General features: G+C 44.7%; 1 protein-coding gene across 4 annotated transcripts in view; it reads left to right on the top strand.

Annotated features, from left to right (window-relative positions):
* GRIA1 (glutamate ionotropic receptor AMPA type subunit 1) overlaps positions 1 to 26,163 on the top strand; it is a 375,607-nt gene that overhangs the window by 237,921 nt on the left and 111,523 nt on the right. Inside the window, exons 1-2 of one of the 4 annotated variants that reach the window (XR_010652343.2) lie at positions 13,726 to 14,019; positions 16,160 to 16,297. The exons of 1 other annotated variant lie outside the window; for it this stretch is intronic. Coding sequence is in view for 2 of the 3 variants with exons in the window: in XM_065849353.2 (XP_065705425.1) it covers positions 13,938 to 14,019; positions 16,160 to 16,297 (220 nt within the window). In the remaining variant the exon portion in view is untranslated. Of the gene's footprint in view, positions 1 to 13,725; positions 14,020 to 16,159; positions 16,298 to 26,163 lie in introns of those variants that run through there. 2 more of the 4 variants (XM_065849353.2, XM_065849350.2) reach the window with 2 other exon arrangements.

Below are 26,163 nucleotides of genomic sequence, written 5' to 3'. Positions count from 1 at the left end.
GCTTTGCTCAGATAACTGGGCTGGCATCTCCTCCTGGATTGGAGACCTCTGTGCTGAGTTAGAGTTCTCCTGGCACACTTGTGTGGTTCTCTGTACCAGCGACAGTCAATGAAAGCAAGTTTGGAGTAAATGCTGAAATGTTCAGGTCTACCAGCTGGCCCTTCTAGTTGTATTTATTTCCACTTTCCAACCCTTAACCCTCTTGCATATTTTCTCTCAAAGGGAGAAGTTCTGAGCCTTTTAACTACTTAACCATCTTGTTGCAGCGTAAACTAGAGAAGTTTGAAAGGATCAACCCCAACATCAGACCACTTCTAATTAGTCTTGTTGCTATAGTGACTTGGGGGTTATTAACATCAGCTTTGCAAACTGATGGATCTCTGCAACTTCATTTGATGCTGGGGAATGTAAAATGTGAATCATGCTTGCAGGGTTGACATTCAAATCACAGTTGTTGTGTGCTCAGGAAAATGACTGTTGTTCCTCACACGTAGTGTTTCACTTTAAGAGGAAGGGGTGGGGAGATGTTGCAGAGAAAAAGATAAAAACCTATTTGAGGCATTAAGATGAACATTAAAATGTAAAGGAGCTAAAGAAATTGAGATACTTTATTTAAACTAGAAAAAAAAATAGAGAAATAACTGACCCTGAAGCAGTCAGTACTGGGTGTCGACTGCCTCCTTTATTTTCAAATACTGAAGAGCTGAGATATTCCCAAGGACTTTCTTATGAAGAGCATGGAAATGCGTAGAAAGTGGCTTCCATTCTTTATTGATATTTCCTTTTTACTACAAGGAGTTGAAATGTGTGTATTTTTGATCCTGAGCGTTGCCGTGGTTACAGGGTTACTTGGATGCAGCTTTTTGCACCCCAGGAAGGCTGTGGTGTTCTGCATGTGGTAGAGCAGCTACCCATGGATGCGGTTTGAGGCTGGAGATGGCTGGGATCAGCGTGACCACCCAGCCCACCTTGGGCTGGGAACAGCCAGACCTGGAGCAGGGAATCCTCAGGATGGTCTTCAGCCCTGGGAAGAGGGATGGGAATTATGCGATCATGCTTGTACCACTCCTACAAATGCCTGTTAGGTGATGCTCATGAAATATCTCCTCACTCCCCAAGTATATTTAGTCTTGAATATTTCTATGTGAGCTACTTTTTCATCTGGTGGTTTGATTAAAAGCCTTGTCCCTGTGGATTCCAAGACTGAGGGTTTTCTTTTTTCAGCATAGACTTCACTTCAATCTGTAGTTCAGAACATTGTACAAAGCAAAGCTGCACAAAGGGAAAGCACTGGTGCTGATCTCCATAATGTCAGATCTGTTTGTGCATCTCATGGGGAATCTCCTGTCTACCTGCAAGGTCACATGTTAGATGTACTATACAAGCTGTTGATTTTTCACTGAAAAATGGCAAATGAATGTTTTTAGCTGAACACCCCTCTGCTCCTAGACCCACATCTCTTTTTTCCAAAGGGTTTTCAGATTTCTGAACCTATACAAAGAAAGCACTAGAAGAAAATTTCCTATCAAATGCAGACAGGCAGAAAATGCCAATTTTCTGAGAGGATTTTTCAATGAAAGGTTGCAATTTTCTGTTAAAGACATCTTTATTCTTTTATCAACTACATAAAAATGTCATGTTTTAGGTCTTGCAGCGCTTTCCTCTGCACACATTGCAGATGGAGACTCACAGGATATTAAACTTCCTTAGTTTTAAAGACACCTTGGGGTGGGATAAGGAGCCTTGTGAGCAAAAATTAGTGCTGTAGCTTGGAAACAAGCAGATTTGTGATTTAATTTTTTTCCCACAATAAGCTGATGCATGGCCTTGTGCAGATTACTGTCTGAAATTTTCCATCTTTTTACTCTATATGTAGATTGTCAAGTTGTTTGGATACAGTTGTCTGTACTGAACCCAGGATACTGTATTTTGTGCAGACATGCTTTGTGCTTGTGATAATCAGGGGGGAAGAAATGAACAAAACAGTATTTTTTGGAAGTTGTTGAAGTTTGAAGCAGTGAGGTTAGCCAGTGAATACACCCTAATACACAAGTACTGTATCTCAACTTGCCTCTTGAGACAGGAAAACTGTGGGTGGAAGAAGATGGGAACAGGCAGGCTGCCCTGTTTTGATGGACAGACTTAAGTACAACCATAAGATTAACAGGCAGTTCAGCCTCCCACTCCTAACTCACCTTGCCTAAGGCTACAGGCTCATCTGAGTGTCTAGTAATTAACTGGTGCCCAGGTATGAATGGAACTGTTTCCCTTATCACCTACACTGCTTTGATGTTGAAGAATTGAGTCTGGTAATTGAGGACAGTGATTTTTTTTGTAGTCACTTAGGTGAGAAATCCAAATCCTAGTTACAGTTAACATAGCAGATATCCTGAATTCCTCTCCAAAAGAGGCACTGGACTTGCGAAAATGCTTTATGGGGCAATGAATGACCTACTTGATAGCCTTGCAGTGGCTCTGCCCATAGTGGCAGGTGAAAGGATGAGTGTTGTTTGCTGCCACTGAGCTCTTTGCTCTGGTTCTTCCTATTGCTGCTGCAGCCCTAGACTGGGAAAAGCCAAATGAAGGAAAGGCATGAATATTTTTGTTTATTTCCAGATGCTGGGGGGGCCCTTCTGGTGGCAGCAGGTTGGCCTGTGGTCACAAATTTGGGGGCTTCATTTTTCACTGCTGCTACCACAGCTTTGCAGCACAGCCTGATCTTGAGACAATGGCTCATCTTTGTGCACCTCCCCAGGTGAAAGGGGTTTAGCTGCAAAGTGGTGTTATCAGTGCAGGGATCAGTGAAGATGGCGATGGGATGTGAGCGACAGGTTGCCTTTGCAGATAATTGAAAGCATGTCAGAAATAGAAGTGGTATTTAAATTGAGAGTCTTTGTAATTCTTCTCCACCTGGTGAGCCCCGGAGTTATGGGAGGCTGTGGCATGGTGGAGAATTAACAATTCTGATGAGAGATGCTGCCAATTTAAATTGCTTATTTGGAGACTAGGGTAGGAGGGGTGTCCATTAGCGTATTTCAGGGATTTCCTATGCCTGTTTCTGGACTGTCATTAAAGGAACAAAGCAGTTGAAGGAATGTGTTCAGAGTGCAAATACTGCTATATGCTGCCCAAGAAACCTATTTCCTTTTAGATCTTGAGCCAATCTTATTGTAAAATGCTGTTAGACTAGCTCATACTGCTCTGTGCACCAGGCTGCTGGTGAGATAGTAATGAGGACAACAGCAACTGCAAGCCACTTTCTCAGAGGGCTGTGGCTTGCATATGGAACAGGAAGAACCTTCTCTGTGATCACAGATGCATCACCTTCTCCATGCTGCTCACAAGTTGCCACAATGCAGAAAAATAAACTGAGCATTTGATTGCAAAGCATCAGCCTTGGAGATCTCTTGGGGCTTGCACTTCCAACAGGCATCTCTTACAGTTACCTTAAAGGCCTTGTTGTGTGTGGAATGGATCATATACTCCAACTGGTCAAGTCATCAAGGCATGTTCCTTTGTCTTCCTTCAAGCCAGCAATGAGTGGAGCTCCTGCCTGGGTTTCCCATCTCTCCCAAGGCAGAAGCCACTTTTTCTGTCTTCCCTACCCTTGACAGAACCACCTTGCAACTTGCACAAGGATGTCTGGGGAGCTACAGGGGGAAACAATGTGTGTGTGAACCTTGCTGTGGAAGGCTTCCTCAAGGCTTCTTGAGAATCAGGGAATTAAATGGTTCCCTGTGTTGTCCTGTCATACATGCACACATGACTATCTTGGACTATTTCTAATGACTAGTGGATGGGCAAGAGTCCCACTGAATGGATTGATCTGTGCACCCTCCAGGTCTTGTTGCCTGACATTTTGGAAACTGCCTGGGGGATCTTTATGTGTGATTCTCATTAATTAAAATTAACAAATACCAATGGGCATCTAAATCCCCTATGTGATTTTGAGAACTACAACAGCATTTTCTGCCAGAGAGAGAGAGGCCTGTTCAGTACCAGTCTCTTGAGCTCAAATTTTCCCTGGGGTTTGCTTGCACATTCTTACAAGAAACTGAAGATTTCTCTGGAACAGCCCCCGTTCTTTTATAGTGCTGCAGTCACACAAAATAAATATGAGCTGATTATATTCCAGGAGCTACAAGATACCACATGTCAGATCCAAAGTGAGCTGACCTTTCTGCTCCCAGGTGAACAGCTCTGTTTTGTGATGCTGATGAGAAGTGTGGAAGAAATCATGATGAGGGGAAATTTGTGCTTTATTAACAAAAGCAGAGCGCAAAGAACTCATAATCTGAAGACCTGTCTCTGAGTAGTAGGACACGAGAAAGAAAACCAAGATGTGTGTCTGCGTTATGCTTTCATGATAACACTAATGGGAAAGGGACAGCAGCGCTAAGAGGACAGCGTACACCCGTGATGGGAAATTATGCTTTGCTTTAGAGACTTTCTTGAGTTGACAGTTATAGCAACAGCAGACCAGGTTCCTACTGGCTTAAAGCCTTTTTATAATGCCATTTTACAGAAGTGGTATTATTTGGTAGAGGAAGGTGGGAAGTCCTGGTAACTGCAGCAACAGCCAGTTGAGTTTTGTAGGCTTAGCTTTAAGGTACAGGGAGCTGTTAATGAATAGGGATATTTTTTTGAGGCATCTGTTTTTGTCACAGTAACTGCAAGGCACTGAGACTCCCCTTTGCAGGTTTGGGGGGAGGAGGGGAGCAAGAAGGGTTTTTCTTGTACAGCAAACACAGCTTCAGAAAGTGAGGAGGCTGGTGGGAGGGGAGGAAGGGTGGGGAGAGAGCGAGCAAGCACATATTATATTCCAACTGTTTCCACGGTGACATTTCATAACCACAACTCTTGGGGAAAAATGCTTCACTGCAAAAGCTGGAGGAGGCAGGATGGCTTTGTGGATGCAGCTGGAGAGGGATAGCTCTCCCAGCACCTGTGGCTCACCATCCAGAGGACTCAGAAGAAGGGGACAGCTAAACTCATGAGGCTGCAGCACAAGCCCTGGGCAAGGAGTTGAAATGCAGAGCAGTCATCTTCTCCTTCCTTTTATTTCAAATATGAACATTTGTAAATAAATGACACCATCACAATAGATAGGAAGTCTAAACATCTGTTTCTTGGCAGGAATAAGGAAAAGAGATGTATGTGAGCACATCAAATGTACATAGTACAGCACAGTCATATAGCTTAAAGCAGCCTGTAGTTAATGAATTAGGTCACCAGGTCTTTGCGTTGCACTTTGCCTCTCTCTTTACTCTCTCAGCTCTGGAGTTGTAGCATGAAAACAAGATCTGAGCAGATGGAAACCTGCCTTTTTGTCGCTAGGGCTGGTTGCACAGTGTCCAGAAGTAAACAGTGCTCTGTTAGCAGTGAGTCTCACAGATCAATCAGTGGCATATTATCCATTTTAGAAAGCAGCACCATGTTCACCTGAATCGATTCCAAATGTCTGTGGTTCCCTGTGTTGTTTTAGGCAGTGTACCATTTGCTATCATGCTGCTACAGATGGCAATAGCTCTTGGGGGCTTTCCTACAAGACGTGGGCAGGGGAAGCAGGGGCTATGACAAGTACAAGAGACTTTCATGCTTGGGGACTTTCCTTTAGTTCCTGCAGCACAGAGAGATGCCCTGTGGATTTCAGCCCCAGCCTTCCTGCAGGTTTTGGGGTTTTAGGCAAATTTCTTTCTCTGTCTACGTCTCAGATGGGAGAAATGCTCTTTTTCTTAAATCACTGACCACTGGTAGCTGGAGGATCGAAGCTTTCTGTGGGAAAGGTGGAATGATGCTGTAGGTTGAATGGTGCTGTTTCTGTAGAGCTTAATAGTAGCATCAGGTTCCTTGAGTAACATGACTCAGTGCAGCTGCTGGATAGTCCTAGGCTGTATCTGAAGCGATTATACTCGGATGCACATGGTTTCTAAAGCAATTACTACATCTTCCTGAAAATTCTCATTTGATTTTTTTTTTGGGGGGGGGCAAGGGGACTACTGGATGGGGCTCACTAATGATATGTTCTCATCTGATTCACGTTCATTCTAAAGGCAGATGGTGTTACACCAGGTTGCAAACTTTGCGGTGCAGCGGGTGACACAGTGTTTGTGTGCTGTTCTTCCCGTCTTGATCTGTTGTCGGGCATACAAAGGGAGTCTAGCTTTTTGTTTGTAATACAGCACTGATCTGTGCTTGTGATGTACAGAAAGTCTTGGGCAAAAATCTTAATGAGCACAGAAAGTCTCTAAATGTGGGACGCCTCCAGATACACAGTGTATTGAGGCCTCGTATCATCTTTCTTATCTCTCCCTTCTAGCCTGAAAAACAGTATGATTCTTTAAAGATGACATTTGTTTCAGATTATATCCTTAGTTTTCTGTCATTTCTGTGGTGTCTAAAGGTTGAAGAGGGCAAATTATAGATAACCTACAGACCCTTATCCAACCACTTAGCTTTACAGCTAAGTCCAAATAGAGCAGCCCACCAGTGACAGCTCAGCTGAAGACCTTGCTATTGAGTGTCCATAAAATGCAGCTCCCCTGCCCCAGCCTGTTGCACTGCAGAGAGGAGCTGCTGTTGCTGAATGTGTCCCCTTCCCCCTCCAATTACAGGAGATATAGAAGGGGATCTAGGCCACACATGATGTGTGTGATGAGCTCCTCCAGGTCAGGCAGTACTCTGACTACCTGGAGTTCCTTAGCCCCCATTCATCTCTTCTTTCAGCAAAGTGATGCCAGACTCCTCTTTCCAGCTCTAATGATTTTCTATGTCCCATCATGAAACCTTTCTGTTCCTTCTCTGTGCTTTTTCAAGAATGGATGGGTTTCTGGTTTCCTGTTTATTTGGAAACTCTGTAAGTCTCAGTTTATTCCTCTCCTAAACTAAAATCAGAAGCCTTTTGTTTTCAGGTCCATTAAGAATTTAAAGAAAAAACTTTCTCAGATAAAATTGTGTAATGCTATTTCATATCACAATTATTTCTGACAGTATTTTGAGTGAGGCCAGGTTATTTCTGTAGGGTTCAGATGTAGAAATAAAAAACCCTCTCCCTATAGAGTTTTTACAGGTGTCTGTCTCCAGTCAGTTATTAACCTTTGTGAAATCCAATCCATTTAATATGTACAGACTGCTAATGCATGATACACCACGCTACAAGCGAGACTGAGACAGACAGGGTAGGATTTTGCGTGATTGGGTGATTCGATCCAGCACAGCATTCCTATTTCTCTCTGAGATAAAGCATGGGTAGTAATTAAGGAATGAGAAGAAGTGACATGAATATCTGTATTGATTGCAGAAACTAGTGACAGAAAAACACTGACAATTCTGGTGACTTTTTTAGGTTTGCTCTTCTGTGCATAGAGTTCCCCTTCCCAGCTGGTAGCAGGCAACCGGCTATAGCGGGACATGATGCAAGGACTGGAAATTGATACTTCTGTTTTTGACTCAGCTACTGCAATTCAAAGCTTTGATTCCTTTGACTATTAGAAAGGCCAAGATCAGCCACCCTAAAGCACAGCCCACATGTTTGTTTATGTTGTGTGTTAGCAAAGCAGCCTGGGAAACGCTGAGCCAGATGGTAATGATGGGATCTTTGCAAGGCTGTTTGAATTGTGGCAATTGCTGCTGCTGCTGCTTTTTTGGTTTTTTTCCTTCCTAAATCAGCCTCCTTTTATCTTCCTCATTTCACATTTGTTTTCTGTGCGTCTTGGGTTTGATGCCAGGGATTAAAAATGAGGGTTGATTCATATATCAATGTTAAACTGCATAATCACCTCAATCATTATTTGATTTCATCCGGAGCATTCACAATGTTTTGGGAATTTTGAGTGAATGAAAACTTTGTCACACAGACTAATGTTTGACTTGAACTATTGATAACCCCAGTTTCTGATTTAGGTTGCATCCACTGTGTCTGGCTTTTTGCAGTAAATAATCCTCTTACCATAAATTTTCAACAATTTTTTTTAATACTTATAATTTATGGTTTTTTTATTCAACAAGAAAACGACACAACAGCACAATCTGTGGCAATAATCCGGGGGGTATTATATTCTCAAACAACTGTAGACCTACTGTAAGTTTAATGCATTACCAGTAATTTCTGCTTCCTCTGGCGAGGCTTAGAGAAGCATAAGGTGCTTTAATAACAAACAGGGATCCACCCACAACTCTGATTTATGTTTATGACTCAGCAAAGAATGTAAACTGAGACTAGGGCACAGAGCATTTCTATAAGTAGTTATAAATCAACCATTCACCAGGGAGAAAACCCCACAAGTACTAGGAGCCTTGCCTGTATGAGGAAGAGAACATTTTTGGGGTTGTAGATAGCAAAGTCTTCTTTCAGGAGAGTCAGTAAAGGGATCGGTCAGGATTCATCACAGATTTGTAGTGTTTACATGCGCGCAGGGCTGTTTGCATCACTGTCTGTCTGAACTGTCCCGAGCTGAGCATGTTCAGCCCATCAGATGGAAGCAAACCCATCACCAAGAGGCCAGCCAGATGGTGGGACCAACAGCTGCGGAGATCTGAATTTGTAGCATTTGATGCTTGAATTCAACCTGGACTGCATGCGCAGGTTACATCTTATCTGACACCAGGAAAGTCCCTGATCTGTTTGTGCTGAAGGCTCCTCATCCATCCACACTGGGTGGCAGTGAAGCCCAGCTCATGTGAGCACATGGACCGTGCCAGACTGATTATACCCTGTGGGTGCTCCCAGCCCAAGCACAGCATCCATTTGCCAGCTGCTGCTCATGAATTTCCAAATGAAGGGTGCTCCATGTTTTCAGTGCCACTCTGATTGACAGGTTTATCTTCCAGTCCATTTACTTACTTAATTACCCCACAGCAAGCAAGAAGTCATTTCTTATAAATATGGTAATAAGACGATCAGGATGACAACACAAGCACATTCTTGTACAGTTTGTGGAAAAAGCTGACATTCCCCAGTTTCAGTTTACATCAGGCTTCCCTGATCAGCTGTCAGTAAATTAAAAACAATGTCTGGTGACCTTAAATTATCAGCCCCTAGATGTTTGGCATAAGTTAGGACCTGCTTGGAGTTATTGTCATCTCAGGTGTTGCCCCATCACACATCATCTCATTTTAGTGCACATTATGAAGCCTGTGTTTCTTTTAAGTTCTGAGTTGCTTCTGGGATGTCAGCTTTTCATTTGATAACTCCATCTACTGTGTAAAGAGGAGAGGGGCCATAGACACCTCAGGCCTGATTTGTTGATGAGGGGAGATTTTTATTTTTCTGCCTGATGCCAAATGCTGTTATTGTTGTGAAGGAAATTCTGAAAAAAAAAATGATTGGTAGATGTGATTTTTCAGTGGTGTAAATAATACCTTCCAAGTTTAAAAGATTGGAGCAAGTCTCTGATGTAAAATAAACTACGTAGGGACCCACAGAAATGACCCTAAAGAGACTGAAGTCCCATAGTTTCTACTTCAGTAGGAATTTTCTGAGGAAGAATGAGTGAAGAGCTTGGCTGCAGGTCCAGAATCCCCGTGCAGGCTAAAACCTGCTTTAGAAAACACAACAGAAGTTCAATGGGCTGCAAAGCTGCTCCTGCCCCTCCGCAGCAGCTCCACATCCCAGGAAACACCCTTGAGCTGTGCCACCTGCTCCTGCGAGCACGTGTGTGTGTGTGTGTGAACGCACAGCACACGTACACGCTCCTAACTATCGGTGTCTTCTTCGTGTGGGTGGCACCAGTGGCAGTGCATATGTTTGCTGGGTGTAGGTGTGCCGAGGGCTATCGGCACACACGCTTCCCGGTATGTCGGTGCTGTGAATGGAGGGAGCTGTCTCATCCATTTTTCTCTTTGTTCGCTTCTAAATTTTCTTTGTTTTGAGTTTCTGGAGTCTGTTCTCTCAACACCTGCACTACGATCATTCCTTGAGAGGTGCATTATCCAAAATAACAAAATCAAGGTGAACAAGGCAAGGAGAGAAATGCATGCAGCTCCATTAGCATCCATTTATACCGAGGCTCTGTGAAACCCATAAGAGCCTGTGTTGTTTGGAGTTTATTTAAATTAATCACTATAATTACATCTTGCTCTTTATCAAAAGCTTCCTATAGAGATTGTCCAGCTAGAAAAGAAAAGGAATTTCAGAAATACTAGTATTTCAATAGCCTCCTTAAAGACATTCAGGAGCATCATGTAAAACACAGTGGGCATTGGGGGAAATAATTCTGCTGGGAGGTCAGGTGGATGCTGAGTTATGTTGATTTCCTCGTTTTTCAAGACTGGAGGATTCTACATGTGAATGAGTCCTTTGTTTTTCCAAGGCTTCTGGTACAGAAATATATTTACTGCAACAACAGCTTATTTCCTACCCTGGAAACAAAAACTCCAGTAGTGAAGGCAGATCATTCAGCTTGTGTGGACAGCTTCATGTCATGAAGAGTGGAGGAAAGAGGTGGCAGACAGCCTCCACAGAGACAAAATTCTCTGATGTACAAAACTTTGGAGCAGAAATGGGTGAGAACAAAGGTTCTCTCCCAGTACACCAAGGTCAGCTCCAGGCAGAGCACAATGGGAGCAGAAGCTCTGATGTATTCATTTTCTTATGCCTGGCAAAGATCTTAAATGAACCAGCTACACTACTTAAAAACTGTTATAGCATTTCTTACCTTAAATTGGAAAGCCTTTTAAAAAATATACATTAGTTTGCCTAATACATTACACTCAATTGAATGGATTGCTCCCACAAGACCTTGTTAGATGCTCTTTGTTAACCATGAGATGCCTGCTTGACCCACCTGTGTCTTACAAGCCCTTTAAGACAAAATACGGGTCTTCAGAACTCCACTCCCTGATATTTTTATTTGTTCCTGAATAAGACAGCATTGCACCATATGCTTATATGCTGTATTGAATTATTTTTGTGTTCTGAAATCTGAAAGGAGGAATAAGATCCTTCAGTTGAAGAATCTAGATATTATAATTCAATTGGGCTCTTCTCTCAGAAGACCAGTGAACTGATCTCTTTCTCTTGTGTCCACCCTTGTGACATCGAAGAGTTTCATTAATTCCTCAGTATTTAGTTTGGTGTTTAGCCAGAAGTTCAGAAGCTATATTGCTTTGATGTTGATTTAAAGAACCTTCAGAGCAGCTGGAGTTAGTTCCTAACACCCTTGTGCTAACAAACTCTGAATAAAATGCTGTTATCTATAGGGGAAAAAGGAAATGAATATCTTCTTAAAATAATGATCTTATTACGACTTATCTTGTTAGGCTGTGGTGAGGTTCTCCTTGTTAAGCCACCTGCACTTTGAGAGGTTTATAGACAAAAGCAGCATTATTAATTAATGCGACTGTAAGCTCTATGTGAGCTATTACAATATTTTATTGTTATGGCTACTATTACTATTATCAGACAGGCTATTTGGGAGTTTTGAAAACATGCTAGCATCTTTCTGTTGTGCTGGTTATCCTTCAGTGCCTTTCTTCAGGTTACAGATGCAGTTGTTTATATTAAATTCTGGATGGAAATCAGGGGCCCATAAAATCTCTCAGCAGGTTACTTTAGCCTCAACTCAGTATTACTTAAATTATACAAGGAGAGAGATGGAAGTCAGATGAAGGTGCTACCTATCAACAGAGATGTAAATTTGATTTGCTTGAATATGACTCTGGGATGCTGGTCAGCCAGGCAGTGAGACAGGGTAGGAACATCCTTTGGCCACCAGTAACTGACTTCTGAGTGCCCAAACAATCAATCTAACGAACCTGAAATTGCTGGTACTGAGAGTTATTGCCTGGGTAAAGGGTGGCTTGGGGAAAATAAGAATCTGTCCAGAAGGATCTTTTATTGCTTGCTATAAGTAAGCTATAAGTTTTCCGTGATCTGTTTTCGCAGTGTAACCGTAGGTACTGTCCTCGTAAGAGGCCACAAAGTTGCAGGCATTAGTGCAACTCATCTCTGATGCTTCAGAAAACCTAGCGAAAAGGAACTTCTAACATATTAGCATACAATGCTGAGACCCTAAACCCACTCTGACATTTATATGGGTGTTTAAGTGTTTTGTCATCCTGTAAGTCATAGTGAAATCCATAAAAATGTCTGGTAAGAGGTTAAAGATTCCAAACTCTTATTTGCGGAGACGAAATGAAGGCCTGCACAAGGATTATGGTCCATTTACCCAGAGCCTGTGTCTGTAGCCACATCAGAGATGATTTCCCAGTCATTGTCACATTTGGCTGTGGAGATTGCATATGACTGTGAATGATGCTGCTCTGCCCGAGGACTCCGCAGCTGGAGGGAAGGGCTGTAAGGCAAATAAAACCTGTGGTAAATCTATTTCAGAGGAAGTGGGGGACCTGCCAACAAAAAGATGCTGTACCTCTGCTTTCAGGACTATTCTGTTCATAAAAGGCTTGAGAATAGAAAGCGTAGTGTTGTGCCTGCACCATAAAGTTATGTCACACCTGGGCCGTGTGTCCAACAGGGTCTGTCTCTGTGTTACTGCAGATTTTGTAGGCTCTGGTCACAAAACACTTTGCTTGTCCCACTTTTTAGAGTCCTTGTCTGTCCAACTGTTCTTCATGTGGGAGCAATTCCTGGCCTTGGAACACTGGTCACAACTCTTTGCTCTTTCAATTTAAATACATGCTTTGGAGATGAGGGGTGGGGACCAGGGCAGGGTAGCCTACACGAAACCAGGACACGGGGCATCCGAGTCCTGTTTCTAACTCTGCCACAAACACTCTTTTCTCTTTTTCTCCTGCTATTCACCACTTGTGTGTAGTCAGTCTGCAAAAGGTAAAGGACAGGATGTCTGTGCTTAGACACGTGTACTCAGGTTCTGGCACAAGAGGCCTCAAGTATGATCTGGAACTTTGTTTCGGAGGGGAATGGGTGAATTTTCTCTCCTTTCAAAGATGTCTGTGTCTCTGTGTTCACAGAAGTTCTTTCTCAAATATTTCTAAATCCCAGGTTGTTCTTAGGAGCTGATTTTTATTGTCATTACTTTTATTTTTGTTGTTGTTTTGTTTTTGAGCAAAGCTGCTTATGGTCAAATAAGCTCCAGTCTCACTAGAACTGCCACAGAACAGCTCCTGTAATGATCCAGGCTAAACCGGACCCCTAATTTCAGAAGCTTGCCTTGTTTGCCTTTAAATATTCTGAGCAAAGTTTCTTCTATAACAAGCTCAGGGGTGAAATGCCTCATAGATTAACAGCAGTCAGTAAAAAATCAACGAGAAAGGTGATGGAGAATTCCTTTTTTCCTCCTCTGGTATCTCTGGTCTGTTGCTCTGAAATCTTTCCTTCCAAGCAACGTTTGCAGGATACGACCCTCTTTGTTATCCTAATGAGCCGGGTTGTAGCGGCCGAACTGTTCACCTCCCGGACCCAGGGGTGAGAGCCCAGGTTGGGAAGCGATGGAGCAGAATCAGAGGAGTTTAAGCCCTTTCTCTAGAGGAGTTTGCCACCTACTGATTTACAGGTTCCTTCAAGCTCCTGCCAAGCGCAGTTGAGGGGAAAAGCCGGGAATTTAGGGGTAGGTGGGAATTGCCCTTAGAGACCCCAAGCCGGGACCCCCATGGGGGGCCGCTGGGACGAGGCGGGGGTGGATGCGATGCCCCCAGCTGTTTGAGCTCCAACTGGGAGAAGGCGAATGGGCTGGGTGGAAGCGACTGGTGTGTGTGTGTGTGTGTGCGTGTGTTGTGTGTGGCGGGGGAGGGATGTGGATGAGGAGCGGGCTCTCTTTCTCTCTCCCGGGGCTCAGTTAATCCTGCTGCCAAGCGCTGCTCAGCAGCAGACTCGGCGCTGGATTCCGAACGAGGGAGACGCGCAGCCCTGAAGGCGCCGCGGAGGGGAGGCGAGAGAGGCAGCTAAAGAGAGCAGAGCGGGGGAAAAATCAAATCTATGCTTGGAACTGGGCTTCTTTTTCGCCAATGCAAAAGGGAATATGCAGCACATTTTTGCCTTCTTCTGCACCAGTTTCCTAGGGGCGGTGTTAGGGGCCAATTTCCCCAACAATATCCAGATAGGTGAGTGCAGAGCCCGGGGCCGTTTGGAGTGATGTTCCCCGGCAAGTGGGTAGGGGTGGAGAGGGGGCGATGGGGGAAAACTGACCCGTTCATTTGCTTGCAGAGACAAAATGTGTGTGTGTGTGTGTGTGTGTGTGAGCGAGGGTGTGAACCGTGAGGGCTGGAATTGTGCGTTGGTACCAGCTTTGCAAGAGCAGAGATGTATCAATTTGGCTTTGGGGGAGGGGAAGATTGGGAATAAATGTCTGCACACACACCAGCACAGAGGGAGAAAAGTGCCTCTGAAATGGAGGAAGCACGAAAAAAAAATAATCTGTTTCTTGCTCCATGAAATGCCTGGGCTGCCGTTTTGCGTTGCTGCATTTGCAAAATCAGTGGTTGCATTATACATTTCTGTGAGGATGCTCTCATCTGTAGGTAACTGGGACGAGAGGTAACAAACAGGCGCTCTCTGTCGCTGTTGCTAAAGAATAAGGGCAGAGCTATTGGAGGAAGATTTTGCATTGAAGTCTCTTTTCATTTCATGCTACTCGCTTCCCCTGCGCACCAGCAGTGCCTGTTTGATTGCTTTCTCCCTTCCTGCAACTTCTTGGTGCTCCTCTCCCTCTCTCCCCGGGTTTATTATTACTCTCCCATTGATCTTTAGGGATGGTGATTTGTAACCAGGTCCCAAATTCTCTTCCCTTGCATGCCGGGTTTATTTCCCACGTCCCTTCTCTTTCCAATGCCTATCAATTGCAAATGCACCAAGTTCAGGCAACTCCTGCCTGAGTCCAGCTGCACAATTGGTGCTTTTATTGCTGTTGATGCTGCATCCCTGTCTCCCTCCCTTCCTGCCTCCCCTTTACCCCAAATTTGTGCAACATCCCAGGTTTTTTCCCTTTCAACAAACACATGTAATAGCTGAACTCAGATACTAGCATCTTACTCCTCTGACAACCATGATTAGGCTGGGAGGTGGGAAGAATGGGGGAGGGGGATATTAACGCACAAATAGCCCTTTTCCACACAACAAGGAGATGCCCTCTATTCTAAAAACGTGCAAAGTGCCGTTGACAGCAGATCCTTGCACATTTGTTTCTTCCCCAAGCCATCTGCCCTGGAGGACGGGAATTGATACTTTCTGCTTCTTTATTTTAATTCTTCATTCTTGCAAAATCCTTTGTTTTCCTACTCATAAAATGCCAATAATAGTGCTGCCTTTAAATGCGTGTAGATTACTAGACAGTCTGAATATAATATTTTTCTGGAGGCTGTAGGGGGATCTGCCACAAACCAAGTTTCCTGCTGGGGGAGCAGCAGGAAACTTTTCCTAGGGCTGGGTTATCACAGCACTTTGTTCCAAGCAGAAAGGGGTAGGGGGAGGCAGAAAGGCTCTGAGGCTGGGTCCAGTCTGGTCCCAGTTCCTATCCTGTTTGTATCATCCTCTGGTTCTGGGCTTCCCTGTGCTTCTGCTCAGATGGATCATTTTGGAGGCCAAACTTTTGATTTCCAGCCCTCTTTGAGTTTGGCCACTGTCACCCGTTAAATTTAGGGATTTTCCATGCAGCGAACTTAAGTAGCAGCAGTTGTTTGGCCATGAGTCCTAAGTTACTCTGACCCTTGTAACCCTGTCTCCATCCACCCAGTGCTGTGCCAGTCTGCCCAGCACCCTGGAGTCCCATATTGTGGGGGAACCTCTGTACCCCTTCTGGAACAAACCCTTCCTTAGTAAGCAGGGTTTAAACTGAGCCTAATTGCAAGTGAGAGGAGGAGGAAGACAGACTCATTCCTTCTTTACAAAGGTTACATTGGCAGTGATTCTGTTTCCTTTCCTTAAAGTTATGGGGGGTGAGGAGGTTGAGCTTTCAAACCTTGTGGTTCATCCAGACCCTGCAGGCTGCTGGCCCAGGGATGCATAAGGGCTCCTGTATGTGATCCAGGCATTACAGAATGCATAGGCTGGAAAGGTTTCCTGCTCCCAGCGTATCTGCAGTGGGCATGAAACCTTCAGGTCTTGCATGCTGGAGTGTTGTGGAGTGTAGAGGCATCCTCTGGGCTGGGGAGCTGTAGCCTCTGCTCACAGGAGTGTTTTGGACTGAAGAGGTTGCTAATACAGGTGTGCTTAAGACATTTCTTCTTGTTCTGTTTTTCTCTCCAGGGGGGTTATTTCCTAATCAACAGTCCCAGGAACATGCGGCTTTTAGGTTTGCGTTGTCTCAGCTCACGGAACCCCCTAAGCTCCTTCCCCAGATCGACATTGTGAACATTAGCGACAGCTTTGAAATGACATACACCTGTAAGTAGCGGTGTTTGCCATGCTCTCTCTTACTTTGGTTTCGTGATCCCTGACTGATATCTTTTTGTGTCTGAAATACGGGACATCTGGTCCAAACGTATAACTCCTTTCAGGTCTATGTAAGACAACCCTGAATACATGGGCGAAGGATTTCTGAATCATTTTGGTTTGTGCTGAGACATAAGGGTAAGGTAGTGTTGTGGTTATTCAGCATGTTGTGCCTTTTCTCTTTCATTGCTTCCGAAGTGATATAAACCCCGCAACAATTCCTTCCCTCTTGTTTCTCTAACACTCTGCCCGACTCATGTTGAGGTTTTTCATTCCCCTATTTCCTATAGCTGTGATGTACAACAGAGACACCCCTTTCCACCCACGGGGTGCACAGAAGTCTCTGTTTAGTGTGAACAACTTCTTCTCTAGCCCCAGTTTAGCCATCTGTCCTTTTGATTTAAAACAAACCTAGTAGAAAACAGCAGCTTGATGCAAGTGGAGTCCAGATCCCAAATAAGGGGCATGCCTAATAATTGCCAAGAGGTAAGAGTTCTAGTTTCAAGAACCGGTGAAATCACTTGCTCTAAAAACGAGTTTTAAAGATTGAATTTGCACTATGGAATCAATCCTAAGGTGTATTTGTACCTTCCTACAGCACATGAGCTGTGCTGTTCTTGTTATATGGTACAGTTGGGAAAGAAAAAATCTGGCTTGCCAGGTAACGCAGCAGCAACCAGGGAGGTTCTCCAGGAGGGAACCAGAGGGAAACAAAACCTGTAACACAGCCCTGCGGTTGTGGTAGGGGATGTTGCAGCATTTGCTTCCTTGGGAGTGAGCGGCGCGGTGCTGCACACGAGGGGCTCGCGCTGCCGGGGTGTGATGCACTAAGAATTTCTCAGTTCGACCTGGTGTCAGACACCAGTTTCGCTCTCTGAGCTGGTGTGTGAGTATGAGGACTGTCAGGAGGGACTGGAGGAGCCTTTCCCTTCGTAGAGCCTTTTGGATTGTTGATGGCTCATGTCAGTAGTATCCTTTTATTCACCGAAACATCCTCTCTGCTGTTCAGTCATGTGGAGAGTGGGGTAGAGGTGGACACAAACTGTTCTCTCTGCTAAGAAATACACAGAAGGGAAAAACGCTTTCCTGCAAAAAGAACTCAGGAATGTGCAGGAGGAGAATTAATAAGGCTCTTCGAAGAGGAAAAAAAAGTTACGATTACTTCTGTTGGAAGGTTTGCAAATACAACATTGCAGGAGTTTGCTGGCCAGTGCGACACAGGAGAGAAGTAATAATCTGGCCACACTTTCACTGGAGCATCTAATGACACGTGAAGTTTTTCTGTTTTCCTTAATATCCCTCTATTTGCCAACTACAAGGTTTCCATTGAGGAAAAGCAACTATTTCAGCTCAGTCCAATGCACTTCCTTGGCAGGAAAACTAGACAAATAGGGAAAAAAAAAATACAGACCTTGTACCTATAAAAGAAAAGCATCACCCACCTGGGGTAGAGTTGCTGACTGTGGCTGGGAACAAGCTATTTCAGTGCTGGTCACAGGAAGAAAGCAGAAACTAGAATTTCACTAGAATAAATTCTCCATCTGCGTGTAGTTTTCCCTCCCTCTCGACGCCTGCTGCTAATGGTTTTGTTTACAACATTAATGTTGATAGCAAGATCATGATACTAGTTATGCTTCAGAAATCTGTCATTAGTACCACGGGGGCACGGGTGGTCTCACAAAAGCTGAATGGAAGCAAGGCAGCCTCCCAAAGGATGTTATATTTGAGCTCTATGTAGGGCACACTGTCCTAGATCAGACCAGCAGAGCACTCTGCACAGTCCAACTTCACTTGCCCTCGTTTTTCTTTTCTTATAATTAAAAACTTCCTAAGTTCTACCCTATTATGGAAGGGCGGCTTTTGTTTTGTAAATACAAAAGGCAGTGTTATTCCATGTACCCAGGGGAAACAAACAAACCAACCCAAATAAAACAAAAAAAAAAAGTCAAAATAAACCCAGCTGAAACAAAACACAACGCCCTGCTTTTAGTACTCTAGGGCTGGTGTGAAACTTTTGCCGGGAATTATCTTCTTCTTTATTTTCTAGCAAATTCCAAATTGCCAGGACTAGATATCAGCAGAAAGATCTGTTTATTTACAGAGAATAAAAGCTCTGCCCACGCAATGGTCCTTATCTTCTGAGAAAGACTGGCCATGCTTCCAGTTAAAAACACCGGGTTTTGTTCCCATGGAGATAGAGAACACAGTGTTTCCTTGTCATTGGCGTTACCTGTTTCTCGGATGGTTAAGTCAAGGGTGTTTGGACCCTGTAAACCTGGTGCTGCCCCTATCGGAGTCTCCAACAGGACATTTGGGGACAACTAATAGGCCCTGGCCCCATAGCAAGTCCTACCTTGTGCTGGGATCTGGCCTAATATGCTAAATGTAGCCCTTATGGCAAGTGCCTGAAGCAGCATCATTCAAAATGCAGAATATATATTAAGAATCAGTGGTGACAGCAGAAGCAAAAAACCTCGTTGGGCAGCTTGTGGGGCGATGCTTAAGTGGCAGGATGAACTGCAGCAAAATGACAGCACCCTGTCTAAGGAGATCGCATGCAAAATGTATTTTAGCATCAGCTGTGACACTGTCTACCTCTGCCTGACATAGATCTGCATGCCAGTTAGGATGAGCAAGCTTTGGCATGACAGTGGGTGAATTTACAGTATGAGATGCACCCATTTGTGCAGAGGTGACAGTGATAGGGAGCTGTTAATGATGTGCTAGTGATGATCATAAATTGGTAACAATAATACCCATGAAAGTGATAAATCTGTAAAATATCAGGAGGCTGCTGTTGTCACTGGGCTGCCTCTGTGACAGCCCAGCAATAACTTTCGCATTTCTGACACTTCCATTTGTGGACTTGTTATCGTTACAGAGTGATTGTGTGGGGCAGCATTGATCTACGGGTTCTGTGGTCCCTGTGCATAACACATCAGTAGTTATGATTTTAAGCGAACAGTAATCATTAAGGAAACAAAAATAGGTAGTAGATACAGTGTGCAGTAACCTCGTATTTCGCGCATGTGGTTGATGCTAATGTTGCTGCATCGCTGAAACATGGACACATTTCAATAACTGAAATATCTTCCTGAATAGCTTCCATCCCACAGAATAGATGGTAATGACCAGGCTCTGTTTGCAGCTCGGTGTGTGATGTGGCTTACCAGTATGGAAATACACACCTGCTGCATTGAGGGTTCTTAAGTAAAGGTTAGGAGACTCTATATTTTTGTGCTGTTTCTTTGCAGACGAAGGCAATTGTTTAGGGGGAAGATGAATTTAGAGTCCCTCCTTGAGCAGAAGCATACAGCAGTGTCAGGTGACTGTAAAGGGTAAAATGATGGTGTGGCATAGCTGAAAGGTTTGCCTAGTCACTTGTAATAGCCATGCAAAACCCTTCTGATGAGCTTTAAAGCCATGTTCACAGGTTCTGTCTTCATCCATGTTTAGAAAAGAGCTTTACGTCCCCAACACAGTCGCCAGCAAACTCTGCCTTGCTGGCTTTTGCTGTGCCTGAGTGCGCCAGGGTTGATGCTGCAAGTACGGGAAGAGGGAAGCTCTGTACCAGATGAGAGGATGCAGGAGATCTGAAGCTTAGGAGAGTGCTGCAAATTCTTGCCCTGGGAGGTCTGCAGAGGACATGAGCGCTGTGTCCTGTTGGCAGCAAAGAGATGAGAGGCTGCTTAATTGAGACAACCAATGCTGGGTATGGTTTTCTCTTGTTCTTCATCTCAGCCTCCATTTGTGCCCATGTAATGTGCATCCCCACCCTGTGTGTAGCCCAGCTCCTTGGGGTATATGAGTTGTTTCAGCTACAGCTCCATAGCTTTATTTAATTTGTGGTGCAGACTCCTGCTTTAGGCTTCTGGCTGGAGTTCCTGGGTGAGCCCTGGCAGTGTCGGGCAGACAGTGGTTCCTCTCGCTGCCCAGGAAGGACGATGGGTCAGGGACAGATATTCCTGGCAGGGAACACAGACAGACTTCCCGAGGTACATGTACATGTCCTGTTGAGCGGGACTTGCAGAAGGTGAGTCACCAGCTTCATACAACTGTCCTTGCAAAACCCAGGCTGCTTTGCAGGGATGACCAGCGACTTAAAAAAACCTCCGTTCGGCACTGAACCCTGTAACGTTGCTGATGCAGTGGTCGGCTTTTGCGTGCTTAGGGCTACTGAGAAAGGGACAGTCAGGACACACAGAAACACAGAGTGCACCTGAAACAGAGGTCTGCACAGGACAGCAGCAGGATTCTGTAACTTCAAGAAAACTTGTAAGGAAGCTGAAAACCAATGAATTTTCTTATCCATCTCCTTCCATGTATGCACATGTACAGTTATTGTGGGGTCCTCATAGTGAGTACGGTCTGTGGGTGCTGCTAGAATATCAACAGTTGCATCTGTTCTGCATATTAGAAAATGAATATGTAGTTTGAAGTCTGTTCATATTTTATGAAGGCCTCCCAGCACCAATTAGAGAGGGATTTGTAGTGATCACTCACTCTGTTCTTATGTTCTTATCAATAGCAGCAAGCTTAGATCCAGATCAGCTATGAAATGAAGTATTTCTTGTTCTTGGATGCTTATGTATATAGATAAAGTATTTTTGGAGATTGCTTTTTATCTCTTAAATTACTTCTCGGAGACGGGAAGGAATAGGCAAACATTTGAATGTTCTCAAATGAGGATCTAAATTTGGCTTAATTAAACAATTATTGCGTGTTGAATTTAAAGGGAGCTTCTTTGTTGACAAACATATGATGGTCGCCATTTCTTGGAAAGGTGTTGCTGTAATTATTCTAGCAGCAATCAATTAAAATGCAATCTTTTATAATTAAACTTCCACAGTCTAAATAAGCCCAGCCTTGTAATAGTATGTAGTTGCTGTGGTGTTGGAAGACTTGTTTTTATTTTCACAGTGTCAGAAATCTCATGTAAATGCTCTGGGATTTTTTTCTTTCCCCTGCAGGGCTCAGGATGCTCGCTATGACTATTTAATGTGAGCTAAGCCAACAGAAAGACGGATTTAATGATCAGATGCAGTCTGATTAGTACAACATAGGTAGTACAAGAAAGCACATCTCCTTAGATTTTGTAAGAGGAAAAGATGTGATGCAGGCAGATGAATCACAGAGGATCAATTCACGTTAGATCAAATTGAGGTGGAGGATGCTCAGTTTCTGGCAGGCATGGGCTGTAGCTTTCTAGTAAGTGCGCATTTGTTCGGTGAGGTGCCAGCACCTTACGGAGGCAGGTCCAGCCCTAAGAAGGGTGCTGATGGGTGAAATCCTGATGAATGGGAGGGAGCGGGCCCTAGGGGTGACACCAGCCCCCTGTGTCCAAGGCTTCTGCAGGGGTCTGGGGTGGGTGCTGGGTGCTCCGCCTTCATAGCCACCACTGAAGGTGGGAGCTTGTCCCATATGCTTTCCCCGAGAAAACACTTAAAACACGAGTGCTGAGACATTCTTCTCCGCTACAGCTGCCCGGACAGGGCAGGTCGTCTGTCTGCCATCATGGATCTGGACATGGGAAATCTTGGGTGAATGTGGGCCAGTGAGGCCGAGAGGCTGGCAGTGCCTGTAGGAACGGGTTTCCCCTAGTTCTGGGTCTCAGTTTATCTCCAAAGGGTGTGCGGGCACTTATTCTTTGTGTGGCTGTTTTTATAATTTTTTTTATTGTAGGCTCAGGGAATGGTGCCTGGGGAGAAAAGGTGACATGACACAATTAGGAAACATCAGAGGAGGAATAAGGGGAATTTCACACCTGCAAATCTATCTGCTCACCTGGAAAGGATCCCAAATACTCATTGGTGACAAGCAGAAAATACAGTGAGGTAAAATTTGGGCTCTGCAGCAGGCAGAGAAGGGATTTGAAACGCAATGAGCAGCAGAGGCCAGACCTGTCCATTGTGTGACAGTCACAGTTTTCACTCGCAGCTTATCCTTTCTTCTCTAAAAATAAAGCTTTTTCGTGCGGTAAGGATCCAACTAAGCCAGAAACACATGGGCTTAATTTTTGGCATATTAGCAAGGTGAGAGTGGAAACATACATGGGGCTGCAAGGAAGGCAGCGTGGGAAAGCTCGCAGCTCCTTTCTGAAACTCTAGTGGGAATTTTAGATGTATATGTTTACATTTCCCGTAATAGGGTTAGGGCCCCAAAGGCAACAGCTCTCTGCCAGTAGAAATGGAAACAGTACCAGTGAGCTTCAGTAACATGTGGAGCTCAGAGCAAACACAGAATCAACATGCTCCTTAAAGAGGCAATAAGTCAGGGAGACTTTAATATTCTGCAGATCCAAATTTTCTGGGGTGAGGTATTAACACAAGTCTGAAGACAAAGATGCATTTATTTCAACTGCATTGCTTTAAAGAGAGATGAAGTTTTGTTTCTCTGCTTTCAGTTATGTAGCACTGAAACAGGGTAATACTTTTCACCATGAAAAGGGCTGTCTGGTACAGTGTGGGATGTTCTTTGTGGAGGTTACAGGGATTCCTGAGTAAGTCAAATATGAGGCAAAATGCAGAAGAAGGGCTGAACAGAGCCATTAGCAATCCACCATCATCCCAGCAGAAAAAACATTTCAAAATAATACTGAATGATTAGAATAATAACAGCATGCCACCTGGCAGAAACTGTTCCCTGCTCACCTGCTGAACTGATCACTCATTAACCTGCAAAGTTGCAAGTCTCTAGTTGATTTTCTCATGCTGTCCTTTAGCAGCTGGGCCCACTTGTTCCTCTGGGGCATTCTTAAACACAAAAAGAACAAAACTAAAACCCCAACCAACCAAAAAAAACCAAAGAACCCCAACAACTACAAAAAAGCGCAAAAAAACATACCACACCACCACGAAACAACAAACAAAAATCTCTGGCGATGTTATTCTTTTTATTAATATATATCAGATATTTTCCCTATTTTAAGTGAACCAACCCTTGCCAATCCTCATCCAGGGCTGCATTTCAGGAGGAGATGTGCATATGCATTGCAGAACTGACTGATCTCTTGAGGAAGTAGCAGTGAGAGGCAATGAAGAGGCGAGGAACAGCTACAACTTGCCATTATCTTGGCTTCTTCAAGAGGGTCTTTTCATTCTTTGATTTTATTTGTTTTTGACATCATGGAGGAGTGCAATAGAAAACAACTGATGTTTAAGATAGAGATGTAACATACAACTGATCTCAGGATTCTCATGTGGATATAGCGTATGTGTGTGCATCTCTATATGCTATAGGAGTCTTGACCTTGATTTAATAAGCAAGGTTCTTCTAATGATGCTAATAGAGATGAAGTGGGAGGGAGATGAAAGGTTGAGAGATACAGAAGCTGCTGTGGGTAATCTGGATGCAGGGTGGAAGGGTCTCATGTGACAGGAAGGGCTATTTCTCACCTCCCTGCCCTTCCAAATGCTTTTCTTTGATATTTACTAGCAGTAAGCTTCAATGAGCAAGATATCAGTGACTACACTGATATGTTTTTTCTCTCACCAACCTGCCAATAATCCCTTGAGAGCCCTGAGCCTTATTACCTTTTTCTCCATGCAGCAATCACACCTGATTCAGTGCCATCCATGAGGAGGAGGATGTTGTTGCTGTTCTGGCAGGTGAGCAGCAGAAACAAATTACCAGCAGGTGAGGGAGCTTGTGGGGAGAGCACAGGAGAGCAACATCCAACAGAGAGCACACATGGATGGAGAAGAAATACTGAGTCAGGAGGTCCAGTGTGGGAAAGAGACCAGGCAGCAGCTCTAGAGGGGCCATGGACATGCTGTAGCTGAAGTTGTCTCTTTTCGGCCCTTACCTAAGCCACAGGAGGTTTTGCTTTCTGAGGGCTCTTCCCCCTTCTGCCCAAATTTGAGCTGGAGCCTGCTGCTGTCTCCCACCTGGCAAGCACTGTAGCTCAGTGTGCTCCTGGCATCCCTTGTCCTTGGTGCAACTACCCCGGAATCAAACCTCAGTGCTGAGAGCAGGGAATCCCCTGCATGGGGTAGATTACTGCAAACTGCCAGCATGTCTAACACAGCCTGCAGACCTCTTGCTGCTGCTGTGACAGTCCCAACATGCCATGGTGCTTTTCCAGTCTTGCATAGCGTACTCATTGCATGGTGTGTCCCATTCATATATGGCTTACTGCATGACGCACATGCATGGCTGGCTGTGTGTTGATCCTGAGATGGGTCTGTTTGGCCAGGGAAAAGGATGACAACAAATACTGAGATGTAGACTATGATACGGTGAATGTTTGCTGGAAAGGAGGCTCTTGTTGGAGCAAACGTGGCAGGGGAGGCTGGGGGTTGACCGCCTGATCTGTGTCCAGCAGGGACCAGATCAGGGCAAAAGCAGCCAGGTCTGGGCTCCAGCGCTGTGTCTGCAAAGGGCTGGGCAGCCAGCGGAGCCGCAGCTGAGAAAGAGGCCTGGCCTGTAGGGAGTTCAGGAGAAATGTCTTCGTGCAGAAAGTGATTAATGCCTTTAATGAACTACTGAAGGAAATAATAGAAAGCCAAACCACATACGGGTGAAGGGGCCGAGGGGACAGTGCCGTTGCAGGCAAGGATGGGGAAGCGAGTTGTGGTACAGCCCACGCAGTGATGTCGTTTCCAGTTCACTGTCCCGGGAAAACAGTTGGGCACAGCAGCTGTCCCTGGTTCATCCCAAGCAAAGTCAGAACTGAGTGCATTACATGGATTTAATCAGAATTAATTCAGTCTCTCAGCCTGTCCTAGTACTGGGTTAATTTTTGCTTGGCTGACTACAGTTGTGCCAACCAAAACCCACTGTCTGCAGCTTTGAGGTGTGGGGATGGTAATCTGGGAGTCCTTGTGCTCTTCTCCTGTGTGGACAACAAGGGGAGAGACTGTGGGGAGAGTGGAGCCTTGCTGGAGGCTGGGACCTGGATTAGCCTTGGCTGACAGAAGTTAAGATTTGTCACTTGTTTGGGAATCTACAAGAAATGTGTGGATGAACTCAGGCAAATTTCTGACATCGAGTTACCTATATCATAATGTCCTCCACCTTAGCAGCCTTGTCTGCCAGCCTCAGCAGAGACTTTGGAGGGAGCAGTTACCAGCACCTCTTCTGAGCCCGCAAAGCCCAAAGCAGTTGCAGGTTTTGCAGGAAGACGACTGTTTGGGGTTACAGACTAGAAAACCAGCTCTTCGTATTCCTGAACATGCCTGTGTTTATGTGCTAATAACTAGGGGTGCAGTGAGTTCACTGTGCAGCCCCAAAGTAGGAGATAAGAGACACCCTGTTTTTCCACCCCTGTTCCCAGAGCAACCACACACCTTCAGAGATGAGCCCTTCCCCAAAAAGCCATATGGCCTTTTGTTGTGGAGTAACTAGTGCTAGTTTGGAGTACAGGCTTGCTCTATTAAAGAGGAAACTCTCACTCAAGCACTGTCACAGTGTTAGTGAGGCTTAACTCTGAAGTGGGAAAACCAACATGCATCCTCTCGGATAGCAGCTGTGAGCCGAGAGACTGTTCCTAAACTTTGCTTGGTGACCTTTAGCCCAGCAAAGCTGATTCTCAGGTGCAGCCCTTACATGTGTCCTCAGCACAAATGCTGAACGCACTGTCCCCTAATTAAACTTCTACTTCCTTTGTGAAGCACCAGGTAAAGCAACAGAATTGTGTGCTTATATCAGTTAAGCTTTGCCAGATGGCTGTGGAAGAAGAGAGGGAAGAACCATGTCCAAGTTTGGCACAGGGTGCTTGTGCTATATCACTGCCTACATGACTTAACAGCATCCTTAACCAGCAGGTCCTTAGTCCTTACAGCATTAAGAAGGGAATGTGTCCCCTCTCACTTTTCTGA

Source organism: Patagioenas fasciata, chromosome 14 (assembly GCF_037038585.1).
Source record: "Patagioenas fasciata isolate bPatFas1 chromosome 14, bPatFas1.hap1, whole genome shotgun sequence".
Classification (NCBI taxonomy): domain Eukaryota; kingdom Metazoa; phylum Chordata; class Aves; order Columbiformes; family Columbidae; genus Patagioenas; species Patagioenas fasciata.
This window is presented reverse-complemented; position numbering and strand designations above follow the sequence as displayed.